General features: G+C 36.3%; 2 protein-coding genes across 7 annotated transcripts in view; one reads left to right on the top strand and one right to left on the bottom strand.

Annotated features, from left to right (window-relative positions):
- FAM13B (family with sequence similarity 13 member B) overlaps positions 1-3415 on the top strand; it is a 90638-nt gene extending 87223 nt beyond the window's left edge. Inside the window, exon 24 of the mRNA XM_060143668.1 lies at positions 1020-3415. Coding sequence (XP_059999651.1) covers positions 1020-1143 — 124 coding nt within the window. The 3' untranslated portion in view covers positions 1144-3415. The remainder of the gene's footprint in view (positions 1-1019) is intronic.
- PKD2L2 (polycystin 2 like 2, transient receptor potential cation channel) overlaps positions 1-25020 on the bottom strand; it is a 59898-nt gene that overhangs the window by 18577 nt on the left and 16301 nt on the right. The window contains exons 5-14 of one of the 6 annotated variants that reach the window (XM_060143671.1): positions 23978-24206; positions 22481-22651; positions 22012-22193; positions 15892-16012; positions 14750-14851; positions 13222-13286; positions 12573-12627; positions 5242-5354; positions 4694-4801; positions 748-1564 (exon numbers count right to left, since the gene is read on the bottom strand). In XM_060143671.1, the coding sequence (XP_059999654.1) occupies positions 4705-4801; positions 5242-5354; positions 12573-12627; positions 13222-13286; positions 14750-14851; positions 15892-16012; positions 22012-22193; positions 22481-22651; positions 23978-24206 (1135 nt within the window). In that variant the 3' untranslated portion in view covers positions 748-1564; positions 4694-4704. Of the gene's footprint in view, positions 1-747; positions 1565-4693; positions 4802-5241; positions 5355-12572; positions 12628-13221; positions 13287-14749; positions 14852-15891; positions 16013-22011; positions 22194-22480; positions 22652-23977; positions 24207-25020 lie in introns of those variants that run through there. The other 5 variants (XM_060143672.1, XR_009539584.1, XM_060143673.1 and 2 more) reach the window with 5 other exon arrangements.

Genomic DNA, 25020 nt, shown 5'->3' with positions numbered 1-25020 from the left:
TTCTTTACTCAGTGAGGCTACGAAAAAAATCATGTGCTGAGGTGCTCCGATCTATAATAACGAATCTATCCATGAAATTTTGAAGAAGGAAAAGGAAATTCCTACTAGTTTTGCTGTCATACCTCAAACTGCAGAAGTTATGGCCACAGTGCATGATAAGTGCTTAGTTAGTATGGAAAAGGCTTTAAACTTGTACTGTAAGATGTTTTGAGAGAGCCCGCATTCACATAACTTTTATTACAGAGTATTGTTATAATTATTCTATTTTATTATTAGTTATTGTTAATCTCTTACTGTGTCTAATTTATAAATTAAACTTTATCATAGGTATGTATGTATAGTATATATAGGGTTTGGTTTCAGGCATCCACTGGGGTCTTGGAATGTATCCCCACGGATAAGGAGGGGGACTACTGTGTTTGAGAGTCTTCTACGTAGGTTGGCATATATGGTTAAAAAAATCTCAAGTGTGTTTTCCAAGTACCTTCTAATTCTTTGTCTTATTGGAAAAAAACTTTGCTTGTAGTTAGGGTAGTTTGATGCTTTACCTGGTTATTAAACTGAATTGCTTTGGGTCAGTAATATAAAGTGAGAAAAATGATTTTTTCGCTACCACTAAGATGTTATACTTTTACATCTTAATTCACTGAAGCCAGAGTTAAGTAATGTATGGAATGTATGAAATGACTCAGCGTAGCCTCTAGCACTTAGTATACACTCACAGACCTGACAGAGTCTAGTAGCTCATGTTTTATTAAAATATTTGATTATCTGTAGTTACCTGCAGTCATCATTGATACTAATATCATCAATTAATCTGTCAATAGAGAAATACATCAAAATTAGAAGTGTTCTAGGAATATTCCATTGGGATGAAGGGAATTAGTCCAATAATCTTCTTTTTTCTTGCAGAACAGTTTTTTATTTGAGTTTGTATTGGGTAATATTCTGTCTCTCATTACGACAACTTCTGGGACTTTATTTTCCAGATGATCTCTAGGTTTTATTTTCTCCCCTAGGAATGCCCAGAAAGAGGATCGTGTTCCAGTGCTTGAGGAGTACAGGGAGTACAAGAAAATTAAAGCCAAGCTTAGGCTTCTTGAAGTTCTTATCAGCAAACAAGATTCTTCAAAATCCATATAAAATATGGTCCTTGAAAACATCATAAAATCAGTTGTATTCCCTGAAGCTATCATCATGTGTACTTGGCTGGTACTTAAGTTCATTTTGTCAGGCACTCACAGAGTCTCATTTTGTACTTGCTGGTGGTGCCACTAGAGAAATGATGGGAGGGTAAGTAGACCCTGTCTAGGGAGTGCGATGTTCCATGTTAACCACAGACTGCCCCTCTACCTTTAGCAAACATCCACTTTTCTTCATTGTTTTGTACTACAGATACATCGTGTTAGTAGAAGACTAATATTTTATCTTTTCAACTTTAAGAACTTTGGAGATAGAAGCTTTTTGTTATTACCAACTTTATTATTTTTTCATTACTCAAGAAAATTGAGAGGAAAATCTTCACATTGAATTCTTCTTCAGTTGCCTTTTTCTTACAGAATGACTGAAAATTTGAAAGAAAAGCCTATAAATGTGCACATATGCAACTATGTTCTCTGTTTTCTTAGAAAACCAAAATCAACTGAAATTTCAAGTCCTACTGTGGAACATATTTCTGTTAAATTCCCAAAGTGACACTTTCTCACAGGTAGTATGTTAGGAGAATTTTGCAATTCAGTGGTCACACAGCTCCTGGATGAAGATAACAGCGGGTAGACCAAAAAGTGACCTTGCTTATTAGTATAGTGAAAACACACAGCACACATCACACACAGAACTGAATTAATATCACATGCTGCCTTTGGGACTTAAGTTACTGTTTGTTTCCTCAGTTACAGTTTATCAGTTGGTGATGATGTGATTTGTCTGGATTAGATCCTGCATTTTTTCCCCCTACCCACCTCCAGATAATGTGAGAAAATAGCCATGTTAGTATGTAGGAACTCTGATGGTGCTCAGATTTGTGTGTTCAATCAACTGGGCTTAAATTGGCAAAAGAATCATTATGCCTGAAGTAAATCTATTCTTAACAAGGGCTATACCACTGCATTTTTACATGTACCTGCAAGGGGTTGCATCATTTTTTTTTTCTTTTTTAATCAGCGAAATCCATAAAGAAAACATCCTCTAGAGGGATCACCTTTTGCTCAATCACAAGCTGTTTAAAGCAGCTGGTTATAGGTGTATTGTGGTATGCCCCTTGTCATACACTCTAAGCATATCTTTTTTTCTCTGGCTTTGCATGGCTTTTCTTCAGGTTCTTTCCTGGTATAATTCTGCTAATTATTTTCACAGAATGGTGACTTTATTTGTGCTAACAATATGATAGTCATTAACAGCATATTCTGATCAGGCTTAATCTAAGTGTTCATTTTTTTCCTGGTGCTTTTTTGGATTGATGAGTGTCTCACTTTGTGCCCATGTTTTGCATGCAGTGACTCATGCATGGTTTTCTTAACTAGCTAATATTCATAATTTGTTCCATACAAAAATGGACTTTTGCAGCATCCTTTAATAAGGTGAGGGAAGCATGAACCTCAGACTTCTGGCACTATTACATAGCACATGAAGTAGCTTGATAATAAGTAGCATTTCTAGTACTTCACATTTCTAGTACTTCACATTTCACCTGTGTGTGCAATGCCTTTTTTGGGGGGAGGGAATGTTCCTTGGTAGTGAACGTGTCATTGGGGAATAAAGCACTAAATCCAGCCCTTTTCGTGTGGTTTCCTTTTGATACAGCTAGGTTATTCATAATGTACACCTAGAAACGTGAAATTGAGAACACCAAAAGATGTTATTTTGATTTGAATTCATCATGCAGTGTACATTTAGTTAATTTCTTTCAGTCTCCAACAGGAGTATATCCAAACATCTTATTTAATGTGCACTGTATATTGTTTTATATGAATGTTTTATTTTATATACCACATGCAAAAATGTCCATATGCACTATTTAAATGTTTTAAATAATATATTCCTTCTTTATAATGCTAAATCTATATGAGTACCATATTTTTATAAGTCAGTGGCCTGACTGGTTTCATTTTAGAATTAACAGCTGCTTCATGATGTTGGTTATTCACTGTTAATGTTTGGCTGTGAGTAGAGTAGATAAAAAGTGGCATGGCAGCACTTATGCTATGTGACAGTATTGTGTGTCATAGTTCAGTAGTAAGTGGTAGAATTAGGCAGTTTGTGATAATTTTACTTTGGTACAAGTAAAAACTGTATATCTATATACAAACAGTATATAGATATATACGACTACAAGTATAATTGCATTGCTGTGTTTGGCACTTCATTGTATAGACTTTTGTAATAAAAGAACTTTAATGTTCTAAGTCATTGTAAATGTTTTTTGTTTTTTTCACTAGATGTTTAAAAAGAAGAAATAAAACCCTCAAGTGTTCCCTTGCCTTAATGTTCTCAGGCTTTGTTTGAATTACCCCAACCAGGGACCATGTGGGGAGACAGCAAGGTTACTAAACCACGTGACTGTCTACAGCTCTAGGGAGTGGTAAGACAAGGAAAGGCCATGTTGTTGATTCTCTTTGGAAATCTAGGGAGAAGATGCAGAGAGAATAGTCAGCATTTCTTGTTGCAGTGAATTATCTTATTAAGAAAACTTGACATGCAGTCTCTAAGAGAAGAGCTTGGCTTAAGGAAGGTGGGTATATTTAACAATTCCTTTATTTGAGTTTTACAGTCCAGGGACTGTTGAGCACAATGTGGAAGTCTATGGTCAAATGATGTTACTTGGGCTAAGAGAACGTATAACATATGGCTCTTCTAGGAGGGCTTATGTAACCTATATTAGAAGAGTTTCCTTCCAATTTCCAAAATGCCAGCCATCCATACAGGGCTTTTGCAACACCCTCATTTACACTTTTCAAACATAACTTCTTATAACCTTGATACTCCTACCTGGCTCTTTTATTTTATGTTTTAAAGGATAGTTTACTTTTAAAGTAGTCGAGGAAGCACTTTTGGGAAACTTCAAATGTGTTACTTTAGAAACTGTCTAGATGAATTTCTAGTTTGAAGATATTAGTGAAATTTCTGTAGGTGGTTGGGAAGTTTGTTCTTCTACACTTTGCCTTTTTCCAGGAGACTTCCAACTGGGAAGAGTGGAGGTGAGATTATTTTACTTGGGGTCTTATATAATGGTTTTCTAGAATCCTAAGCATTTATTAATTTACCTTTGGCTAGAGAAATTAGAACATGGCACATGATGAGAATACCAACAGTTCTAACACTCTGTGTAGCATTGAGAAAACTATCTTTACTGACTTATTGAACTATTAATTAGAGACCTGCCCTAAGAACTAAAAGCAATATTATTTTATACTTTCCGTTCACATTCCTAGAATTTAATAATAAATCTCATTATAAAAGTCTTCATGTGTACCTGTGTGTGTATACTGTGGAGGCATGTTGTAATACACATGGATTATATATTGGGTCCCATTCCTAGAAATCATTTGATGATTATCATTGACCCTGATGATAGTTTGATGGCAGCTAGTTTTGTGCTTTTAAAATGTACCCCAAATGGGGACAAATTTAGGAAATAATTCAGTACAGGAATAAATCGTTAGAAATGTTCCATGATTGTATCACAGATTCTCACCTCCACTTGCCTCAATATTGTAGAGCTGAAACCTTTCTCATCACTCGGTTTAGTTTTAAACTGACGTAGTGTAATTCTTTCTCCAGCTCCACAGCATATAAAAAGAGGCTAGAGGATAATTTAGAAGGAAGTAGAGAATGAGTCAGTAACATTTTTGTACATAAAGAGACAGCAGGTTATTAACACCTATTGTGAAATACTTTGAGTGGGAAGATAGTATTTTAAGCTCCCAAAATATGCCTAGTATGGCCAGTTATGGATCTAATATTCTAAAGCTGTGTGGAGCACAGTATCTGCTATGCGTGTCAAGTATAAATGGCAGTCTATTATTTAGAGATGTAAGGACAAAAGCAGTTGGTCTTGCTCTCACCTTGCATTTAAACAAATGGAGTTTTGTGCTTTCTGTGTCATTTTAAAGTTGGGTAAAAAATTGGGGAAAAAAAGTGGCATCTTAACAGAATGAGATTCTGGGTTCAGGAAAATTGTGGAATGTCCCCAGTCCCCATATCACGATATCCCATAGCACCTTGGTTAGAACAAATGCTTACTCTCGAAATTCTTGTTGAGTGACAGGCTGGTAGTCATCTTGAATTTCTGTAGAATAATACTTTTTCTCAAGCCTCTCTTTCCATTTTTTCATCTGCTCTGCACTTTGAATCTCCTGTAAAGTTAGAGGAAAAAGCATAAGCTGCAATCTTTAAATTTTTCTCTGTTGCAGGCCCATGGCACACAAGCATCACAGGGTTGAGAATCTTAAACTTTACTCTCCAGGGCTGTGATTTTGAGCCCCACTGGCTTTTTGCCCTGCCTGATTTTTGGGTCTATGCATTAGCAGAGTCACCTCAGAGAACTTGGTGTTAAAACTGTTTAGCAGAGTTAGGGGATTTTTAAATTATGAATATCTTCTTATTCCCTTTTCACTGCCTCTTCCCCTCTGCATCTCCAGCTGATATTCTCCATTCTTCACTTGGCCAAAGCTGGGATGTTCTTTTCTGTACCTCTGTTCTATAATGAAGCAAGTGTACATCAAAGTACGTTTGTGGGTATTATTTGCCCTCCCAGCTGCTTCTCAGCCAGACTCCTAACAATTCCCAATCTCCTCTTCATAATTACTGTGTACTCCAATCTGTCCACATACCCCAGAATAAGCTCCTCATACCAGAAGATTCTTGCTGTATCCTTCTCTGATCCTAAAGAGCCCTTTCTGTGCTTTGTGCTCACTACCCACCCATTTTCCTTTTAGTGTCCAAATACCTTTTTCCCAACTTTAGAAAAAATGCTCTGTTATGTTATGGAAAATAGAAACAGCCCTAGAAAAAGAGGGAAAGAAGAGACAGTGCACCCAGATACGATGCAAAGACTTTTCAGTAAATCGGTATGCTATTGCCCTGCTCCAACAGTAATGTTAAGTAGCAAAGTGGATCCCTGTATAAGGGTTCTGATTACCTTCCTCAGAGAGAATGGTGATGCCCAAGTTCATACATTGTTTACCTGATAAATGGATGCTGTTCTGGCCAGAGGAGCTGTGCTATATATCAGAAAGTGTTTGTCTTTAAACCAACATATCCGAAGTAGGAAAGGGTGGTTTTCAATCTTTCTAGTTTTATTTCAGCCACATTACAGCACCTATGTTTTGACATATTTACCAGTACTTATAATGTGATGTTAAAAAAGTGGTGGGCCCCACAAATATTTCTAAATGACCAGGTCTATTAAAATGTGGATGCATTAGTAATATGCATTGAATAGACTGCCTGGTAAACGATGCATCCTTCAAAAAACCCATCTCAACCATCGCTTTTTCTATGAAGCCTTCCTTGACATTCACAGGAAAGTAATACCTTTCCTCATAGAGCAGCAACTATGTGGGGGCATTTGCTCAAGCTCCTAGGTTCTAGTCAACCCACCTCTTCCCTGCAGGTGGTAGCTGCTGCTTATAATTGTTTCTGGATTAATTCAGTGTTCTGCAATGTTTCTTACAGACCTCTCATGCCTCAGAAATGAATTCTGTGAAGTAAACCCCCTCTTTTTGAGCTACCTCGTGTGTTTCTGTTTTTCTGACTGGCCCCTAACTGATGACTGGTTGGTAGCAGAGAAGGTCCAAAGAAACAGACCCTTATAGACAGCGTGCCTCCACCAAGGGACACAACAATTGACTTAAAGTTTGAGACCACGCCTGGCTATTTGGGATTCCTCAGGCTACCGAACCAGCAGGCTAAGAAGTGATTGAGGTGACTGATCCCAATTACCAAGGGGAAATTGGTGCTGCTACAAAATGGGTTCAGAGAGGGCTCTGTTTGGAACCCAGGGAATTCTCTGAGGGGTGCCTCTTAATACTTCCATGTCTAAAACTCTGTAGTTTAAACATTAAATTCTTAAGGAATTGTGATTCGAGTAGAAAAGGTCTTAACGTCACCCAGAGATGGATACAATTACTCTTGGGACTTTGCTTCTCCACTTTTGGGGAGAGAATAAGAGGGCCTCCATTTTCATAGAGGATAGTTCTGTCTTATTAGATGGAAGCTAGAAATAGTTATTGTCATTTTATGGAAGTACAGATGTGTACTAAATAGCCAAAGCGGGTGAATTCAGCTGACCGTTTAGCTAATATCTCTCAACTCAAAATTTGCCCTCCTAAACGCTTATGCTCTTTTATGCTCTTTATGCTGGATCTCAGGCTTTGCAAACCTCATTCCCTAGACTGTCTTGCTACCAGATTTGTTGGGTTCTGCCTCACTGGACGATGGAGGGGAGAAGGTTCTTCTTGTTTTCTTTCTATCAGCATTGCTGATAGAATGGTAGTTGGCTCCAGGCTGCAGTTGTCCAGTTTCTTTTGGCATACCCAGCACCAGCTTCATCATACTCCCTCAGAAGTATCAGGAGCAGCAGGGGTGGGATGAGGGTGACCTCAGAGGTCTGAGCAGCAGCTTCAGGCCACTTAAGTGTCTTAGGTTCCAATAAACCCACCTTTTGTAACCTTAGCCATGGGAGTGGTAGCATCCTCCTACAGTTATTACTTATGAGTTGCTTCAGTGTTTTTACTTTTTCTATTTTCCAATATCTGTGTAACCAATTCCCTGTAATAAAATTTCTCTGTTTGAAATGTATAGTATGGTTTCCATTTTCCTGACTAGGTCCTCATACATGTAATAAGTATGTCATTTGGTCAGATGTATGTTTGCCTTTAAGGAATGTTTTAAATTTTTCCATATCTTGGTTTTAAACATTTAAAAATTAGTCCCTGGGCATTTTCTATTTTGTTGCTATTGTAGTTTCTTCTATTATAATTTTTAATGAGCTGGTTGATGTTTGCATGTATGACATGACTATGTAAATTATTTTTTCCTACTACTTAATCTCTTTTTGTCATAATTTTTCAGTTCATTGTATACCTGAGAAAGAGAATCATATCTCAAACAGAGGTAGTTTTTACCTCTTCCTTTTCTACTTTTGTACTTCTCATGTATTTCTCTTGCTTAATTCTTTTTTTTTTTTTTTTTTTTTTTTGCGGTACATGGGCCTCTCACTGTTGTGGCCTCTCCCGTTGCGGAGCACAGGCTCGGGACGCGCAGGCTCTGCAGCCATGGCTCACGGGCCTAGCCGCTCCGCGGCATGTGGGATCTTCCCGGACCGGGGCACGAACCTGTGTCCCCTGCATCAGCAGGTGGACTCTCAACCACTGCGCCACCAGGGAAGCCCTCTTGCTTAATTCTTTTGTCTGATCTCTCCAATACATCCTTGTCTTGTCCTTGACATGTCCAATGTTTCCCTATTAGATCAGGTGCTAGCTTTGGGGTGAGATAAATGTGTTTTTATCATGTCAAGGAGGAGTCCATTGATTCCTGTTTTGTTTTCCCCCTCAAAGTTGGATGTTGAATCTTATCAAATACCCAGCATCTATGGAAAATAATAGTTTTCCTTTTTTTGATCTATAAATAGAACGGATTATGGTAATTAGTTGATTATACAGTTTTGAATCATCTTCTCATTCTTTGAATAAGCCCTATCTGAATCATGGTATTGTGTTCTGTTGGATTCTGTTTGCTAATATTTAGGATTTTTGCTTCAAGATTTATAAGTGATATTTTGTTTTTTAAAATTAATTAATTAAATTTTGGCTGCATTGGGTCTTCATTGCTGCACGTGGGTTTTCTCGAGTTGCAGTGAGCGGGGACTGCTCTTTGTTGTGGTGCGCGGGCTTCTCATTGCGGTGGCTTCTCTTGTTGCGGAGCACATGCTCCAGGCACGCTGGCTTCAGTAGTTGTGGCACACAGGCTTCATTGCTCCACAGCATGTGGGATCTTCCCGGACCAGGGATTGAACCCGTGTCCCTTCCATTGGCAGGTGGATTCTTAACCACTGTGCCACCAGGAAAGTCCCTATAAGTGATATTTTCTTTTTCTGTTTTTTTTTTATTTTTATTGAGGAGGATACAATCTTTACTAGGTTTTAGAATCACTATATAGTAATTCTAAAATTATTTTATAAAAATAATTTGGAAATTTTCAATTTTCTCTTTGCTCTGGAACAGCTCAAATAGCTTGAAATTATTTATTCTTTAAAAATCTAGTAAAATTTCCATATGAAACCATCTGGGCCTGATTTATTTCAGAGGTAGCTCTTTGATGGCTTCATTTCTTCTACAGAATGGATTTGTTTAAGCTTTTAAAAATCTCTTTTGGGCTCAGTTTTGATAAATTTTATTTTCAGTTTATTGAGGTTTTCTTTTTGGCCCAATATATCTATTTTCATGAAGGGGTTTTGAAAAACAGGTGTATCTTCTGGGAGTACAGAGTTTAATACATAATTGTAAGATCACTTCATTCATTATATATATATTTTTAATCCTTTCATTTTTCTTGATCTGTTCTTTAGTGTATTCTTGTATGTTTTTCCTTTTATAAGTCTAGTAGTCTTTACTTTATGGAAGTTTATGCCATATTATTTGTTGCATAGATAATCATAACTATTAAAATTGATCTTAGCCTTATAAAGTGCCCTTCATCTCATTTAGAACTTTTTTCTAGAATTCTACCTTGACTTATATTGTGTCCTCTGATAACTTTTCCTTGCCTTTTATACCTTGGCTCATGCTTTTATACTTTTCTAAATCACTTTGTTTTAGGTATATATTTTAGGCTATATCGTAGAATTGGGTGTTACTCTGTGATTCAATCTGAAAATATTTTCTTTTTCTTTTTAAGTAAATTAAGCTTATTTGTCTTTACTGATATGTCAGATATATCTGGTCACAGTTATATTGTTTTAAGGTATATTTACAGTCTTCTACCATGTGGCATATTATCAGTTTTCTTTTTTGATTTGGTACTGCTTCCCTTTAAGAATGTATGTATTTTTGTTTTAGTGGTCTGTTTTTATTCACGTATCTTTTTATACATCCTCCATCATCTCTTTCTCGTTTTGGTTCCCTCAACAAGAACCAAACAAGTTCAACAAAAAAATTAGGTTATAATTTCTTCCTCCTCATTTCTTTTCCCTCTACTACCCAAGTATATTTAATCATATTACTGTATTTTGTTGTATCTGAGAGATGGAGTCTATCGTAAGACCATTACACCATTATTTTATGTACCACTTAGGGAAAAAAATGCCACCAGTTAAAATATGGCACATTGTCAAATATAAGGCACATCTTGATTTCAGAGATATTAAAATGTGGAAAAATGTGTTTTAAAATTAATAAAACAATATCTTTTAAATTTACTACTGTGCTCTTAAATATGCTAAAGTTTCTTCTTTTGGGCTATTAACTCTAAATGATAATTCTTCAACTTTTTAGCTATTACATATGAAATAATCAGTCAGCTTTTTTTACTTTATACCTTCTCTCTTCCTTCTTTTTTCTAAAATTTCTCAGTCATCTCTTGTTTGGCTGAAGATGATCCTCACATGGAATCCTCAGGAATACAGTGGGATTCCCCAAGTTCTTACATGTTCAAAACTGTTAGAGCCTTTATACTTGAAACACAGCTTTGCTGCATATAAAAAAGCCTTGGCTTACATTTTCTTTCCTTGCTATATTGTAGGTGTTGTTCTGTTGATTTATGGTGTTGAATGGTGTTATGCTAACCTAATTCTCTTTTCCTTGTAAGTAAATCCAAATTTTGCTTGGATAAGTCTCATGTTCATTTTAGGTAATTTTTCCCAGGTACATAGTATGTCTTTCAATATACATTGTCTTTTATTTCAGAAATGGTTTATTGAATTATAGTTTTGTTTTTTAAAAGAATCTCAAACTTACAGAAAAGTTATAAGAACAATACAAATAGTTTTTATCCTCTGAAGTATTTGAAGTTGCCAACATGAATGCCTTATTGTCCCTGAATACTTCAGTGTGTATTTCCTGCATACAAGGACATTCTCCTTTATATAAGCACAGTATAATCATCAGAATCAGAAAATTAATATTGATAGATTATTACCATCTAAATCCTCAGTCCCCTATTCAAATTTACCAGTGTCCCAATGATGCCCTTTATTGTAAAAAGATCCAGTCCATGATTATGCATTGTATTTACCCATCTTTTAATCTCAGTCTGGTGTAGTTCCTCAGCTTTACCTTGACTTTCATGACCTTGAAACTTCTGAAGTCTATAGGCCAGTATTTCATAGAATGTCCCTCAGTTTCTTATTGTGTGATGGTTCGTTGCGTTATGCATCTTCGGCAGAAATTTTACAGAAGGGATCCTGTGTTCTCTTAGTGTCTTGTCAGGTGGCATATAATTTCAGCTTGTTCCAGTACTGATTAAGGTTCTGTTTTCTAGACTTTTTCACCGTAATGTTATTCTTTTTCTTTTTGTAATTAGTAAGTATTTTGTGGAGAGGTATGGAAATGTTATATTCTTCCTCAGACTTTCATTCATGTATATGTTTAGATCAGTGTGGACTCATGGAATCCTATTTTATTCCGTGGGTTTAAATTAATATTCATTAAGTGCTTAAATAAGTGCTTAAAATCCCACACTTGGCCAGCGGGATCCCCACTCAAGCTGACTTTTGTGTCCTTTTAACAGATCTCCATCATTCTATATGGAGTACAGTATGAAGCACCTATACTTTCCAGTCCTGGAATTAACTGTATTTCCAAGGAGCCCGGGTTCCTTTTAGAGGAGAATGGTATTTGGAAACCAAGATCTGGACGCTCGTTGTGTCATTGCTACTAGGATGTCACTCTAGCTTTCTCAGTGGACAGAGTTAGAAGATACATTCGCGCGCGCACACACACACACACAGTTGCAATTCTAATCCAACACCACAAGGTTCATTTTAACCTTCAGCCTTTCCATTTTTGCAATTCCATTGTCTGATAATGAGAAACCTCACTCCATTATACATACTTGTTTGCTTATTCCAATCTCTTGACCCTGCTGTCCTCTTTCTCAATATATTGGGGGGTGGGAGGCATCCAGAAGTAGAGCAATGTTCTATTTTTTCACTTGGGTGGTAGTGGTATGTGGAGGTTTGCTTCATAATTATTTATTAAACATATATGTTTAGTCATTTGAATATATGTTACAGTTTTGAAATATAAGAAAAATCATTTAAGTGATTCAGCACATTAATGATTACAAGAGAACAATTATATAATCATCTCAATAGAGTATACTCACTAAACCCTGTGTGCTAATCCCACAGTGAAGGTACAGCTGTAGGACAAGGGTATCTGGCTAAGAGCACCAATAAGAGAGACAGAGCATCTGGAATCCAAACAATTTGTCCGAAATAAGAAAGGATCTAGATTCTGGGAGAAATTTGGAGGTGGCAACTACTGCTCTGAAAAAAGCAAATCATTCAGTTCTTAAATCAGAACTTTTTCTAATAAAGCTATCACTTCTTTACGAGAAAATTCAAATCTTACTTTTTCATCAAAGCCTTCTCTTCTGGCTTGTTCAGCCAAATCTCTGCTTTTCCTACTGAGAATATAAAATAAAAATCAGAGGTATATGACAGTAAGAAGGAAAATGACAGTATAAAATATAACCAGATCTGTATTAAGGATCTGAATTAATTTCTGTTCTTTCTAATAACACTAATTATTTGGAAAATGTGGTCATTAATAAGTTCTCTATATCATATCTCTAGCTATAAAAACATGTTTCTATTATGTCCCACTGCCAGATTTTGACACTAAAATTATGCAATAAATGTAAATACATTCTTAAATATTTTGTTTAAAAATTGTTTTACTTTGATAGCTAAAAGTATGCACTTAATGTAGACTAAAATTATTTCCTACTTTTTTAAAGGGACTTTACTATCCTGTGCAGCTTTATGTTAAACCTTTTTCTGAGTGGCATGGCATGCCTTATATTAATTTTAAATTAGCTTAGAGTTTCATGATACTCTCAGAAATTATGAGGTGCTACTGGATGTTTTGACAGTTTACTTAGAATCAGCACATTGAATGGTGGTTGTTTTGCAATCAAAACCTTACTCTCACTGTAAGTTTCTAATATAATACAGAGCTTTAAAATGGTAAGTTAAAAATTGAAGAAAATTCATCTTACCTTTTCTTGTCTTCATCTGTTTCAGGTTTCTTTAGTTTGAGTTTTTCGAGAGCATTGTGGTAACTCTGAGCATAATTTAAAAGTTTAAAAGTTCATAAAAATAATATTCTGTCTTGTCAATTTTTGATCAAGGTAAAGGAAATAGGGAATGCTTGACTTTAGGGACTGCTGCCCTAAAGAAATGTAGAGGCAAATACTATGATTATTTTTTTTCACCTTGTCACTACTTATGGTTTCTGCCTGCTGGTGAAAAAGCTGGAAGGCATCACACTTGAACTTGGAAAAAAAAATCTTTAAAAAATATTATTAACATTTATTGCATTAATGATATTAACACTTTAATGCACATAACCAACATCATAATCAAGAGATAAAAGATGAAAAAAACCACAGTTAAGTTCATTGGGGGACATATTAGTAGTTTACAGATAAGTTCTTGGACAGAGTTCTTAAGCCCCACTAACCCCACAGCTTATAGGACCTTTTCTGTGTGAAATGCTATGGTTAGAGCTGTGGGTATGCAGAGATGGGCAAGATGGTACACACATGACTCTGCTACAGTTCACAGTGAGGTCGGTATTGAGAGGACAAGGAAGATTGCTCTGACAGGGAGAACAGAATGTCAGCGAAGAGAGCAGAGGGAATTCCTGGGGAGTCAGGGAATGACATGAGCAGAGGCCCAGAGGAGACAATGAGAGCAAGCATGGTAAACAGCACTGTGCTCAAAACAGCTGGGGCATACAGTGCTGTGAATGGAGGCATAGAAGGTAAAAATTATATAGTTAGTTCAATGATAGTGAATAAAGATAGGTTGAGACTGTGAGACTAGAAAAGGCCCTTGAATGTTTGAATAAAGAATTTGGACTTATTTTGACAAGCCCAGGGAAACTTTGAAGAATTTTGAGCAGAGAAGTGATATGATCAAAACTGGGCTGGCACAGGAAGGAGGCTATAACAGTTAAGAAGATGTTACCATACAGAAGTCCGGGTGAAAAGTACTAAGTACCTAATGTAGTGGTGGCAGTTAGAATTCAAAGTGTCTTTGAGTTCCACAAATGTGAGCAAAAACTACAGAGGTGAACTTTACACACAAGCCTTGGCAACAGACCATTATAAGGGACAAAGAAAAAGTTCAAGGGTTCTGAGCCAGGGGTGACTGAGGAGAGTGTTGCCACTACAGAAAGTGAGGAAGGTAAGGCAAAAGGAGTTCTGAGTTCAGATTGTTCATAGGAATTTACCAGCATCTAAATTGAAAACTTTGGGAGGGAAGAGAGTAAGTGCTTTGCATTTAGTGCTCAGTAGCTTTTTGATACATTGAACTCTGAAATAATTTTGGTCACATTTTTGAAGCCAGAGAACATTTCTCCTGGTCCTGAAATAATACAAATATAAGTAACCGTGGGCCAAAACAAAAAACCCCAAATGTCCTCCCTGCACTACCACTTGGGGTTTAGGTGTTATTCAAACTACAAGAGTATAAACTGAACAAGATTGGTCTTAGAATTCTGATTAGAAGAATTTGACATACCTTTTTAATCATTTTACCAAGTTCAAAATCTGGCCTTCTGCCTATTGAATAGTCAGCTTTCACTTCAGAATAGGTATCATTAATTATTGCCAAGAACATGTTCTGGGGAGAAATATTCAAATGAAGTATTTCAATAAAAATTTAGTTTAAATGTTGTTAATGACTTTGACAAGTGCTGGGATTTGTAAAATTAGATTTAAATTTTAAAAGTAACTCGTGCTCAATAAGAGATACGACTATGCAGACTATATATAATATAGTAGAATGGGAAATGTGTAGTGTGTGGATATGGGCAAGTATGTTTATGGTAAATGGGAAAAGCAGAATGTAAAATAGTGCATATACATTGGTTAATTATATATATATAAAAATGTATTAATGTTACATATCAGAAGAAAACTTAGAATAATATATGTTCATAAGGGTATTTCTTTTTTTTCTTTAAAATTCTATAGAGCTGTTTAAATGCACAGTTTTACTAGGGCTCTTACAACTATTAATGTCCAGATAACACAAACAAAACTGTGGAGAGGGTATTCTTACTCCCAGCCCACCTCTCCACCTTTCACTGTGGCTCAGATCTGTCACTGTGAGGACTGTTGCCCACAATCAGGGGATAACTGCTGTGTGTGACAAAAAAATGTTTTCATGGAGGACAGTAGCAGTGCCTTGAGTAGAAAGGCAAGGTTCCTTGATTAGGAAGGCCAAATAGATTTGTCCTGAGCACATGTGAGAGACCCATCCTGGGGACTCCTAAAAATTACCAGGGTGTGAGCTTTCATCCATAAGGGCCAAAAGCTGTTGCAATATGGGCAGAATATGAATGGCCTAATTCATACCTACTGGTATGAAATGTCCCAGGCTGGAGAGACCTGGAACTTTCAAGTTATACGTGTAAAAGATTTAGTACACTCTTGGCATACAATAACCACCCAGATGGTAACTATTATGATCACATTCTCCATTGGACAGCTTGAAAACATTTGGACCCCCTGGATTACTAGGAATCTACACCATTCTTAATAAATGTAAAGTGTTCTGACAGCTAAGCAGTGATACTATAATTTCTTCTAAATTGGTAATTATATTTTTTATTCTGAAAAATGTAAGCAAAAAAGGGGAACATATATGGTCATTCTTACCAGCAGGACAAAGAACACGAAAAAGATGAAAGTGATGAAGTAAATGGGTCCCAAGATACGACTGGCTTGCTGAATTCCAGCAAAATTAAAATCTCCAAGAACAATACGAAATTGTGTGAATCTTTTATGGGAAGAAAGAAAACCATTAGAGAATACTATATCTCTTCATACGTACATTACAACAGATGGGGGTTACTAATGTGCCTAGGAAAGTACCTAGCTGCATATGGCAATGTTCTCTGGCTTTAGTTTTGTTAGCACAGAGTTCTATAAAATTGGATGTAGAATATTCCCCTAAAGAAAGCCAAGACTTAATAGCTGAACAGATAGTTCAGGAAATGATGGGCTTCAATTTATTCAATCAATATGAACCCAATGTTCACCTCCAAGATTTGAACCTTGAGATGCCTGCTTACCAGCTTGTCTTGACAGTGGCCTCTTTAGCCATTCCTGTGCCCTTATAAAACTTAGAATACTTTGACCTTTTCCAATAAATGATTTTCAACTTGTACATATACCCAAGAGCCCTACAATTTCTAATATCAATGGTATGCTTAAGTTTTGCATCTCTTCTGCTGAAATAAAAATGGCAACAATTTGTCACTTGCTAAGTCTCAAACAAGTGCTGGTAGTGATCCTCAAATATGATCCCGAGGTTTATTTTATTTTCTCCAATAAGTATAAAAGCTTGGCTTTGAAGTGAAATAGCATTGAAAATACTATAAATCTTCATTTTATTAACTTTAAGGATGGAAAAATTAAGAAATTAAGGCTTTGAATGAGCATAGTAGTAGCAGAGGTAGAATTAGGATTTCATAACCTGAAGTTTTATTTTGTTTTCTCATCATTAGTTTGCAGTGGTATTGCCATACACACCACGGATATATTATAAATTATATATATATGATATATATATATATATATATATATATATGAGTTCTTTATTTTAAGGGGAGATCTGGGAAGGAGTTTTTAATAGTATGTAGACACTTTGCATGATTGGTCAAAGGGCGGAATGTTTCTTGTTCCTTGTTGCTTTTGCCAATCACATGAAGGGAGCATAGGACTATGTACAATGAAGGAAGAAAATGTATTCAAAGAAATCAGCTATTTGGAGTCCTAGGACTCAGAGTTTTCTGGAATTTCATCCTCAGTACCTGAGACCTGACTAAATCATACATACAGTGTTTATCCAGCTTCTAATAGTGGATTCTAATGCTCTTCTACACAAGATAGAAGGAGAAATGCTGAATTAGGAGACCAAAGTTTCTCAGCAAATCAAAAAAATTTTTTTTCCTCTCTGGCATAGGAGAATATGAGGTTCTGTTTTAGTGTTTTTAACTTAATTTTTTATCCTTAAGTTCAAGTCAGCATTTCTCCTCTCCAGAAAGTATCCACATACCTCTGCTCTGTAAATAGTGTGAATAACAAAAACCTAAGCAATTACTGAATGGTTATAATCACATAGGAACTGGAGACTTACAAATGCCTTTCCCCTCCCCCTCCCCAAGCTAAAAGGAACACCATGACTCTTCAGGATACAGATTATACTGAATGAAAACACTGTTTTTTAACTTCTTGATACCCCTGTTAACTTTCTACAGTTCTCGTTGAATTAAAATAGCTTACAGACGGTTTCATAATAATGTACCATTTATGCTTAATCTGACTTCCCAGTCTCTCACTTGCAGGCATGACTGGGTGGTAGGTATTCCTAAGCCTTCTCCAAATATTGCCTCTATTCCACTGTGTCGTCTTCTGTAATTCAGGTTAAACATATATTAGGCCTTCTCATTCTATCCTTTCTGTCATTTTCTGAACATTTTGCCTCTCTGTGCCACTTTAAAATTTTTTCTCACCTATTTTTCATTTTACTCATTCTCTCTTCATCTATGTCTCATTTGCTATCAAACCTGTCAACTGGGCTTTTAATCTCAGTTGCTTTAATTTTCAGTTCTAGAATTCTGTTTGATACTTTTTCAAGTAATGTCACTTTTTACACCATCCTGTTCTCTCTCTAAAGATATTTTCTGACTTGTGTTTTATTTCTCTAAATATAGTACTTATTGATTATTCCAGTATTTGAAGTCTTTGAGTCTGTTTCTGTTGTCTGTTGTATCTGCTGGTTCTTGCTTACGAATTTTTCCTCCTTATGTACCAAGTTATCTTTGACCATGAGCAGTAAATTATACTTGAAGGGCTTAGGATGAAATATATTTCTCCAGAGAGGTATTTTTGTGTGTGTGTCTGCAGGTGCATATGGGCATTCCAGCCTGGGACCATCTTAATCCAAATTCAAGACATGAGGTTCCCTGGATACCTAGGTGACTAAACCCAGACTTCAAGTCAAGTCACTGAGGGATTTACTTTTAACTTGAGGCTGTAGCAGTTCAGGCTCCCTACTTTATGTGTGGAGAGGTTATCAGACACTCCTCCTCTCCCCCAACCCCACTCCCCAGCACACACACACAGGCCTTGGGTTTGTCTTCTGTCTCATCCTTGAGAGGTAACTAGAAACACAATTTCTCAACTGTTTCTTCTGGATCAACAAAAATGCCTTCATGGTGGAGGTTTTGGGGAAGATGGAGTAAGAAGCACTAGGAATCTGTCTCACCACCTAGATAACAATCACAGTGGCACAATCTTTCTGATGAAACTATTTTGGAACTCTGGAGTCTGTTGAAGGCTTACAACTTCCAGGAAAGGATTGGGCAGTTTGGGTCAATTTAAACTTTTAGTTTGGCAGCAGCTACCCATCTCCTACCCCCCAGCCTATGGCAGGTAGCCCTGCATGTATTTCTAGAGCAGCTTGTACACAGCTTGTGGGAGCCAGGGTGGACAAGAAGGACCCTGTTGTCCAGACATCAGGGTCTGTGTTCTGATTGCTGATTGCTGCTTCTGATCACAGAGGCAGGCATCTCCCTGCATTGTTGCAAGCCCCTCCCTCTCCGGCTGAAGCAATGTCCTTGGGATTGAGAGGCCCAATGCTCTTCCCTCCTTCATTTTTCTCTTTTTCCCCTTTGGGAGCCAGATATTAAAGACTAGGACATTCATGGGGCTTCCCTGGTGGCGTAGTGGTTAAGAATCCGCCTGCCAATGCAGGGGGCACGGGTTTGTGCCCTGGTCCAGGAAGATCCCACATGCCACGGAGCAACTAAGCCCGTGCACCACAACTACTGAGCCTGCACTCTGGAGCCTGCGAACCACAACTACTGAAGCCCGCATGCCTAGAGCCCGTACTCCACAACAAGAGAAGCCACCACAATGAGAAGCCCATGCACCACAAGGAAGAGTAGCCCCCTCTCACCACAACTAGAGAGAGCCCACGCGCAGCAACAAAGAACCAACACAGCCAAAAAAAAAAAAAAAAAAAAAGACTAGGACATTAAAAAACAACAACAACTGCATACATGGAGGAAATTAGACAGTCACCATGCATGCCCAAGGAATGGCACAGGCTCAGAAAAGACCTGAGAAGACCTTAAGTTTACACCTCAGGCTGATCCTCAAAGTACTAAAAGAAGACATGGAGTAAGTCAAGAAAACTATGTATGAACAAAATGGAAAAGCAATAAAAAGATAGAAAACCTAAAAAGAAACCAAAAAAATTCTAGAGCTGCAAAGTACAATAACTGAAATGAAAATTCATTAGAGAGATTCAAAGGTAAATTTGAATAGGCGGAAGAAAAAAAATCAGTGAACTTGAAGATAGGGCAATTGAAATTATTGAGTCTGAGGAACAGAAAGAAAAAAGTTTCAAGAAAAGTGAACAGAGCCTAAGGGACCTGTGGGATACCATCAAGTGAACCAACATATGCATAAGCACATGAAAAGATGCTCAAGATTGCTAATCAGTAGGGAGATGCAAATCAAAAACACAATGAGATATCACCTCACATCCATTAGGATGGCTACTGTCAAAAAAAAACCCCAGAAAATAACAATTTTTGATACGGATGTGGAGAAATTGAAACACGCACCGTTAGTGGAAAGGTAAAATGGAATAGCCACTGTGGAAAACAGTATAGCAGTTCCTCAAAAATTCAAAATGCAATTACCATATGATCCTGCAATTCTACTTCTGGGTATGTACCCAAAAGAATTCGAAGTAGGATCTCAAAGAGATATTTGTATACCATGTTCTCATAGCATTATTCATAATAGCTAAAACGTGGAAGCAACCCAAGTGTCATTGAGAGATTAATGGATAAACAAAATGTGGTATGTACATACAATGGAATATTATTCAGCTTCAAAAAGGAAATTCTGACATATCCTACAACATTGTTGAATCTTGAAGACATTATGCTAAGTGGAATAAATCAGTCACAAAAGGACAAATACTGTATGATTCCACTATGTACCTTGAGTAATCAAAATCATAGAGACAAAAAGTAGAATGATGGTTGCCAGGGGCAGGGGTAGGGAGGGAAATGGAGAGTTCCTGTTTAATGAGTATAGAGTTTCAGTTTTGCAAGATAAAAAGATTTCTGGAGATGAATGATGGTGATGATTGAACAATATGAATGTACTTCACTGTACAGTTAGAAACGGTTAAAAAAAAAAGACGTGGTTAAGATGGTAAATTTTATGTTATGTTATACACAATTTAAAATTTTTATCAGTTTTTAAAAAAAAGCCTTCAGGGCAGAAGTAGCTTCGGATGCTGAGTTTACTTTTCCAGGTTCTTGCTTTCTGATTTTGGCCACTCAATTTTTTGTTAGTTCTTAAATGTTTCCTATATTTCATCCAGCTTTTTAAATTGTGAAGAGGTTGATTTGAATAACCTAGCACATCATTACCAAAAGCAGAACCCCCCTCATTAATCCATTTCAAATTTTTCTATCTGTTTACTTTGTGCCTTATACTTTCTTTCCTCCCATTATCCAAAGTAACACAAATTTCCAAGGTTCTGTAAATAACTACATTTATATTTAATGTCCAATACTACTTAGTTTTATTATTAACACTTGAATTAAGATCCTAGGAAAGGACCAAGAAATTGTTGGAACTGCAAACATTATTCACTCTGGATAAGGTAATTAGACTTCTCAAATTATAGGTCATTTGAAGTTGGAAAGGACCTTTGGGAGTGATTTAGTCCAGCCCCTTCATTTACAGATAAAGAAATTAAGGTCTAGAAAAGTTAAATAGCTAGTGGCAGAATTGGAAAGTAGAATTATATCCTCTTGGTTGCTAGTCCACTCTTTCCACTACTAATTTAGTAAAGGGTTATTCAGAAAAATATTATTAAATTTCATGCAATTAATTGGTACTTAGATAATACAGTATTTACATGTGGATGATGAAAAGAGGGCAACCTAAGAAATTTTTCAGACCAGAATTTACCCCAAATTGAGTAAAAGGGCCATGGACAAGTTTGAGGAATTCTTAACTAAAGGGAAAGTTATTGCAGTTTTTCTCAGAGCCATATGTTACCATGCACTACGAATTTCCAAGAGTGATGCAAAGTGAAGCCATTTCCCCCAGACGGTCTTTCTTGGTCTAGATTGCACAGGACACATTTTGAGAACTGATATTTTAGACTATCATATTTTTTTTACACAGACAGAACTTGTTTTACCTACTCAAAACTGAAAGTAAATTTATTAAAATTATTCACTTTTAAAGACAATATTTTTCTAGGGATTCTACCTAATCAGTTAGTTATCTGCTGATTGTTTTACGTGTATAAAGCTATTTTTAAAATCCAGCTTTGCCAGATCAGCAAAGGATAATCAGGTCAATATCAATAAAAGGATTCTAAAGGTAGAGCCCTCTAAAGAAAACGCTTACGATTTCTTTTGCCCAGAGAATAAATGCTACAGAGACATGGAGCCAGTTCCTTTTATCTTAGGTAAAATTTTCACTTCTATTGAAAAGTAAAAAAATATTTTTCTAGCTTGACCTGGTAACACTTGAAAAGTGGATAACACCATCCATTTGGATCTTTCAATGCCTAACTGTACTTTGAGTGTGACAGATATTTAGCCATCAGTGAAAATATCAAACCATTTTTTAATTTATTAAAGCTTATGTCAGTACTTATAGGCCTTTTCATGCTTTTTTTGTTATAAACTGGATAAAACTGCATAAATTACATTTATGCTAAGAGCTTACATGGAATTTTGAAAAGTGGAAAAGTCGTCAACTTGTGATCCAAAAACAAGAAATCCTAACTGAGCGTAAGCAAAGAATATTATAAAAAACATGATGGCAAATCCTACTATGTCGTTGATACAGCGGGACAAGGTTGATGACAGCTGAGACATTGTCTTATTAAAGCTTATGAATTTGAATATCTGAAAAAGAACAAAGTTAATTGAAATAGGAGAATATTAAAAATTATAATGATTAGAGTAAATTAATTTCAGAAGAAATCTGCTTGAAATTGAAAGAGATGCTTCATGACAGTTGGGGTGTTTGAGGATTCGCTGGCAATTATTACTTTAAAATTTACTGTATAAAAAAATTACTGTATAGGTAAGAATATCCTTTTGTTTTTTCATAACTTTGTAGTTTAAGTTCCCATTTTATTATCTAATATAATAAAATATATCTAATGTTATATCTGATAAAATATAAATACCTTTATCCATGCAAAGAAGATGGTTATGGCAATTATATTGTTGTAATAAATGTGCCAGTGTGCAAGAAAATAGAAGTCTGAATATTTTTCAGTACTTTTTAACAGTTGTCCAAGCAAGAGAGAAGTTTGTATATTACAGTATAAGTTGAAGAAAACGGCCACAAAACACAACTAAATGGGAAAATAAGAAGGGTTAAATTAGAGATTACCTCTAAAGCTCCTGCAGCTTATGAATAAACACATGAAAAAGTTCATCAAAATTCAACAAAAAGGGAGGGAGAGATAAGACAGGTTTTTACGTAAATGAAAGTAAGCCTTAATTTATAGAGGTTTAAGGTAGCATAATTATCATAAAAGTAGCAAAATACTGACTGCCTGGCTATCCTAATCTATATGACTTTTTGTTTCTTTGAGTCATAAAACACAAATGTATAAAATGATTATATAATTCTGACTAGACTGTAAGGGTTTCTGCTCCATATAACTACATGATACCTAAGAGTTTAATATTTTTCACTATGTAACACTCCAATAAAAAATTTTTTACAGCTCCAAAAAAATAAACCCCTTTAGATCTTCTTAACAGCTCTTTTAGAAGAGGATTTTAGAACCAGATTATTTCAGGTATCAGAGTTTTCTGTCATGAAAATTTTCCTTTGATTTCTCTTCCCTAAAATACTCAGTTAAACATTTAATGCTGTACCCTATGTTAAGCATTACTGTGGTTACCAGAGAGGTAGATGGCACACTTTCTGACTCTGAGAAACTTTCAATTTGGTTTTGAGAAACAAATATATATAGATACTGGATTGGCTATAACTAAGGGCTAATAAGAGTGAAAGATCAGGTTGTATAAGCCAGAATATTTGTTCATTGTTCCTAAAACCAAGCTCTTACGATTTGTTCCACCCTACCCACACCTCTATGTTTATTTTAGTATTTTCCAGTGATAAGAACTGGCAGTCTTTGGAGTTTCTTCAAGGATTATTTCCCCAATCCTGGTGGCATCCTCTGTGCCTACAAGCTATGCTCTGGCTGCTCAAACCTTATCCCCCCTTCTGTATTCTGCCTAGGCTTGTCTTTTGCCTATTTAAAAATCCAGTGTAAAGAGGAAAGCAGATTTAGGCAACATACAAGAGTACATTTTAAAGGACCTTGTCCCAAAAGAATCATTATTTTCAACATGAGGCCCTGAGAGGAATACATTTTTTTGAGTGGGAGTAGGGAGACCTACTGTGCCCCCTAAATCATAATACATATGGAATCACTTATTCCTCTAGATTTATGCTAGTCCTGCCAAGGACCAAATCAGAGAGAAAAAAATAGATTTCTCCCTTTTGGAGGCACACCATTAGTATGTACTATGACAGTTCATTTTATTATTGATACTTAAAGCTTTTAAAATAAGTCCTGGATGAGGGAGGTGCTTTTTAAACCTCTCTCACTGGTGGGTTCAGATGTGATTCCCTTCAACCATATCTGTGAATATATACTTACCACCAAAAGTAGTAATTCTAGCCAGTTCCAACTACTTTTGAAATAGGCAGATTTAAATTCTTTTATTTTTAGGACTTCTTGTGTTGTGAAGACAATAAGAAAAATACAGAATGTGATTTCACAGGAAGCAATAAAATAATCATAGTAGCTAACATATCTAAGGAGCTTCACAGAGTAAAACTGCCATGAAGTAAGTATTCCTCCAGTTGCAGGGAATTCTGCCACCAATCTGTAAAATGAGGTTTGTGAAAGTCACTGCATTTCAAGGATTTATATTTCAGTACCTAACGCGATTGATATTTCTAGTCAGTGATGTTGTGTACTTTAATCACTTATTTTGTACAGAATATGTTTTCTCAGGGTTATGGGCTCAATTCATTACTATTTTTTTAAACATCTTTACTGGAGTGTAATTGCTTTACAATGTTGTGTTAGTTTCTGCTGTATAACAAAGTGAATCAGCTATACATATATATATATCCCCAATTCCCCTCCTTCTGGCGTCTCCCTCCCACCTTCCCTAAACCACCCCTCTAGGTGGTCACAAAGCACCGCTTTGAAGTCCCTGTGCGATGCAGCTGCTTCCCACTAGCTATTTTACATTTGGTAGTGTATATATGTCCATGCCACTCTCTCACTTCGTCCCAGCTTACCCTTCCCCCTCCCTGTGTCCTCAAGTCCATTCTCTACGTCTGCGTCCTTATTCCTGTCCTGCCCCTAGGTTCTTCAGAACAATTTTTTTTTTTTTTAGATTCCATATATATGCGTTAGCGTACGGAATTTGTTTTTCTCTTTTTGACTTACTTCACTCTGTATGACAGATTCTAGGTCCATCTACCTCAATTGAATTGAATAATTCAATTTTGTTTCTTTTTATGGCTGAGTAATATTCCATTGTATATATGTGCCACATCTTTTTTTTTTTTTCGGTACGTGGGCCTCTCACTGTTGTGGCCTCTCCTATTGTGGAGCACAAGCTCCGGACGCGCAGGCTCAGCGGCCATGGCTCACGGGCCTAGCCACTCTGCGGCATGTGGGATCTT

This window comes from Lagenorhynchus albirostris, chromosome 3 (genome assembly GCF_949774975.1).
Source record: "Lagenorhynchus albirostris chromosome 3, mLagAlb1.1, whole genome shotgun sequence".
In the NCBI taxonomy this organism is placed as follows: domain Eukaryota; kingdom Metazoa; phylum Chordata; class Mammalia; order Artiodactyla; family Delphinidae; genus Lagenorhynchus; species Lagenorhynchus albirostris.
Note: the sequence above shows the minus strand (reverse complement) of the source record. Positions and strands in the feature narration are given on the sequence as shown.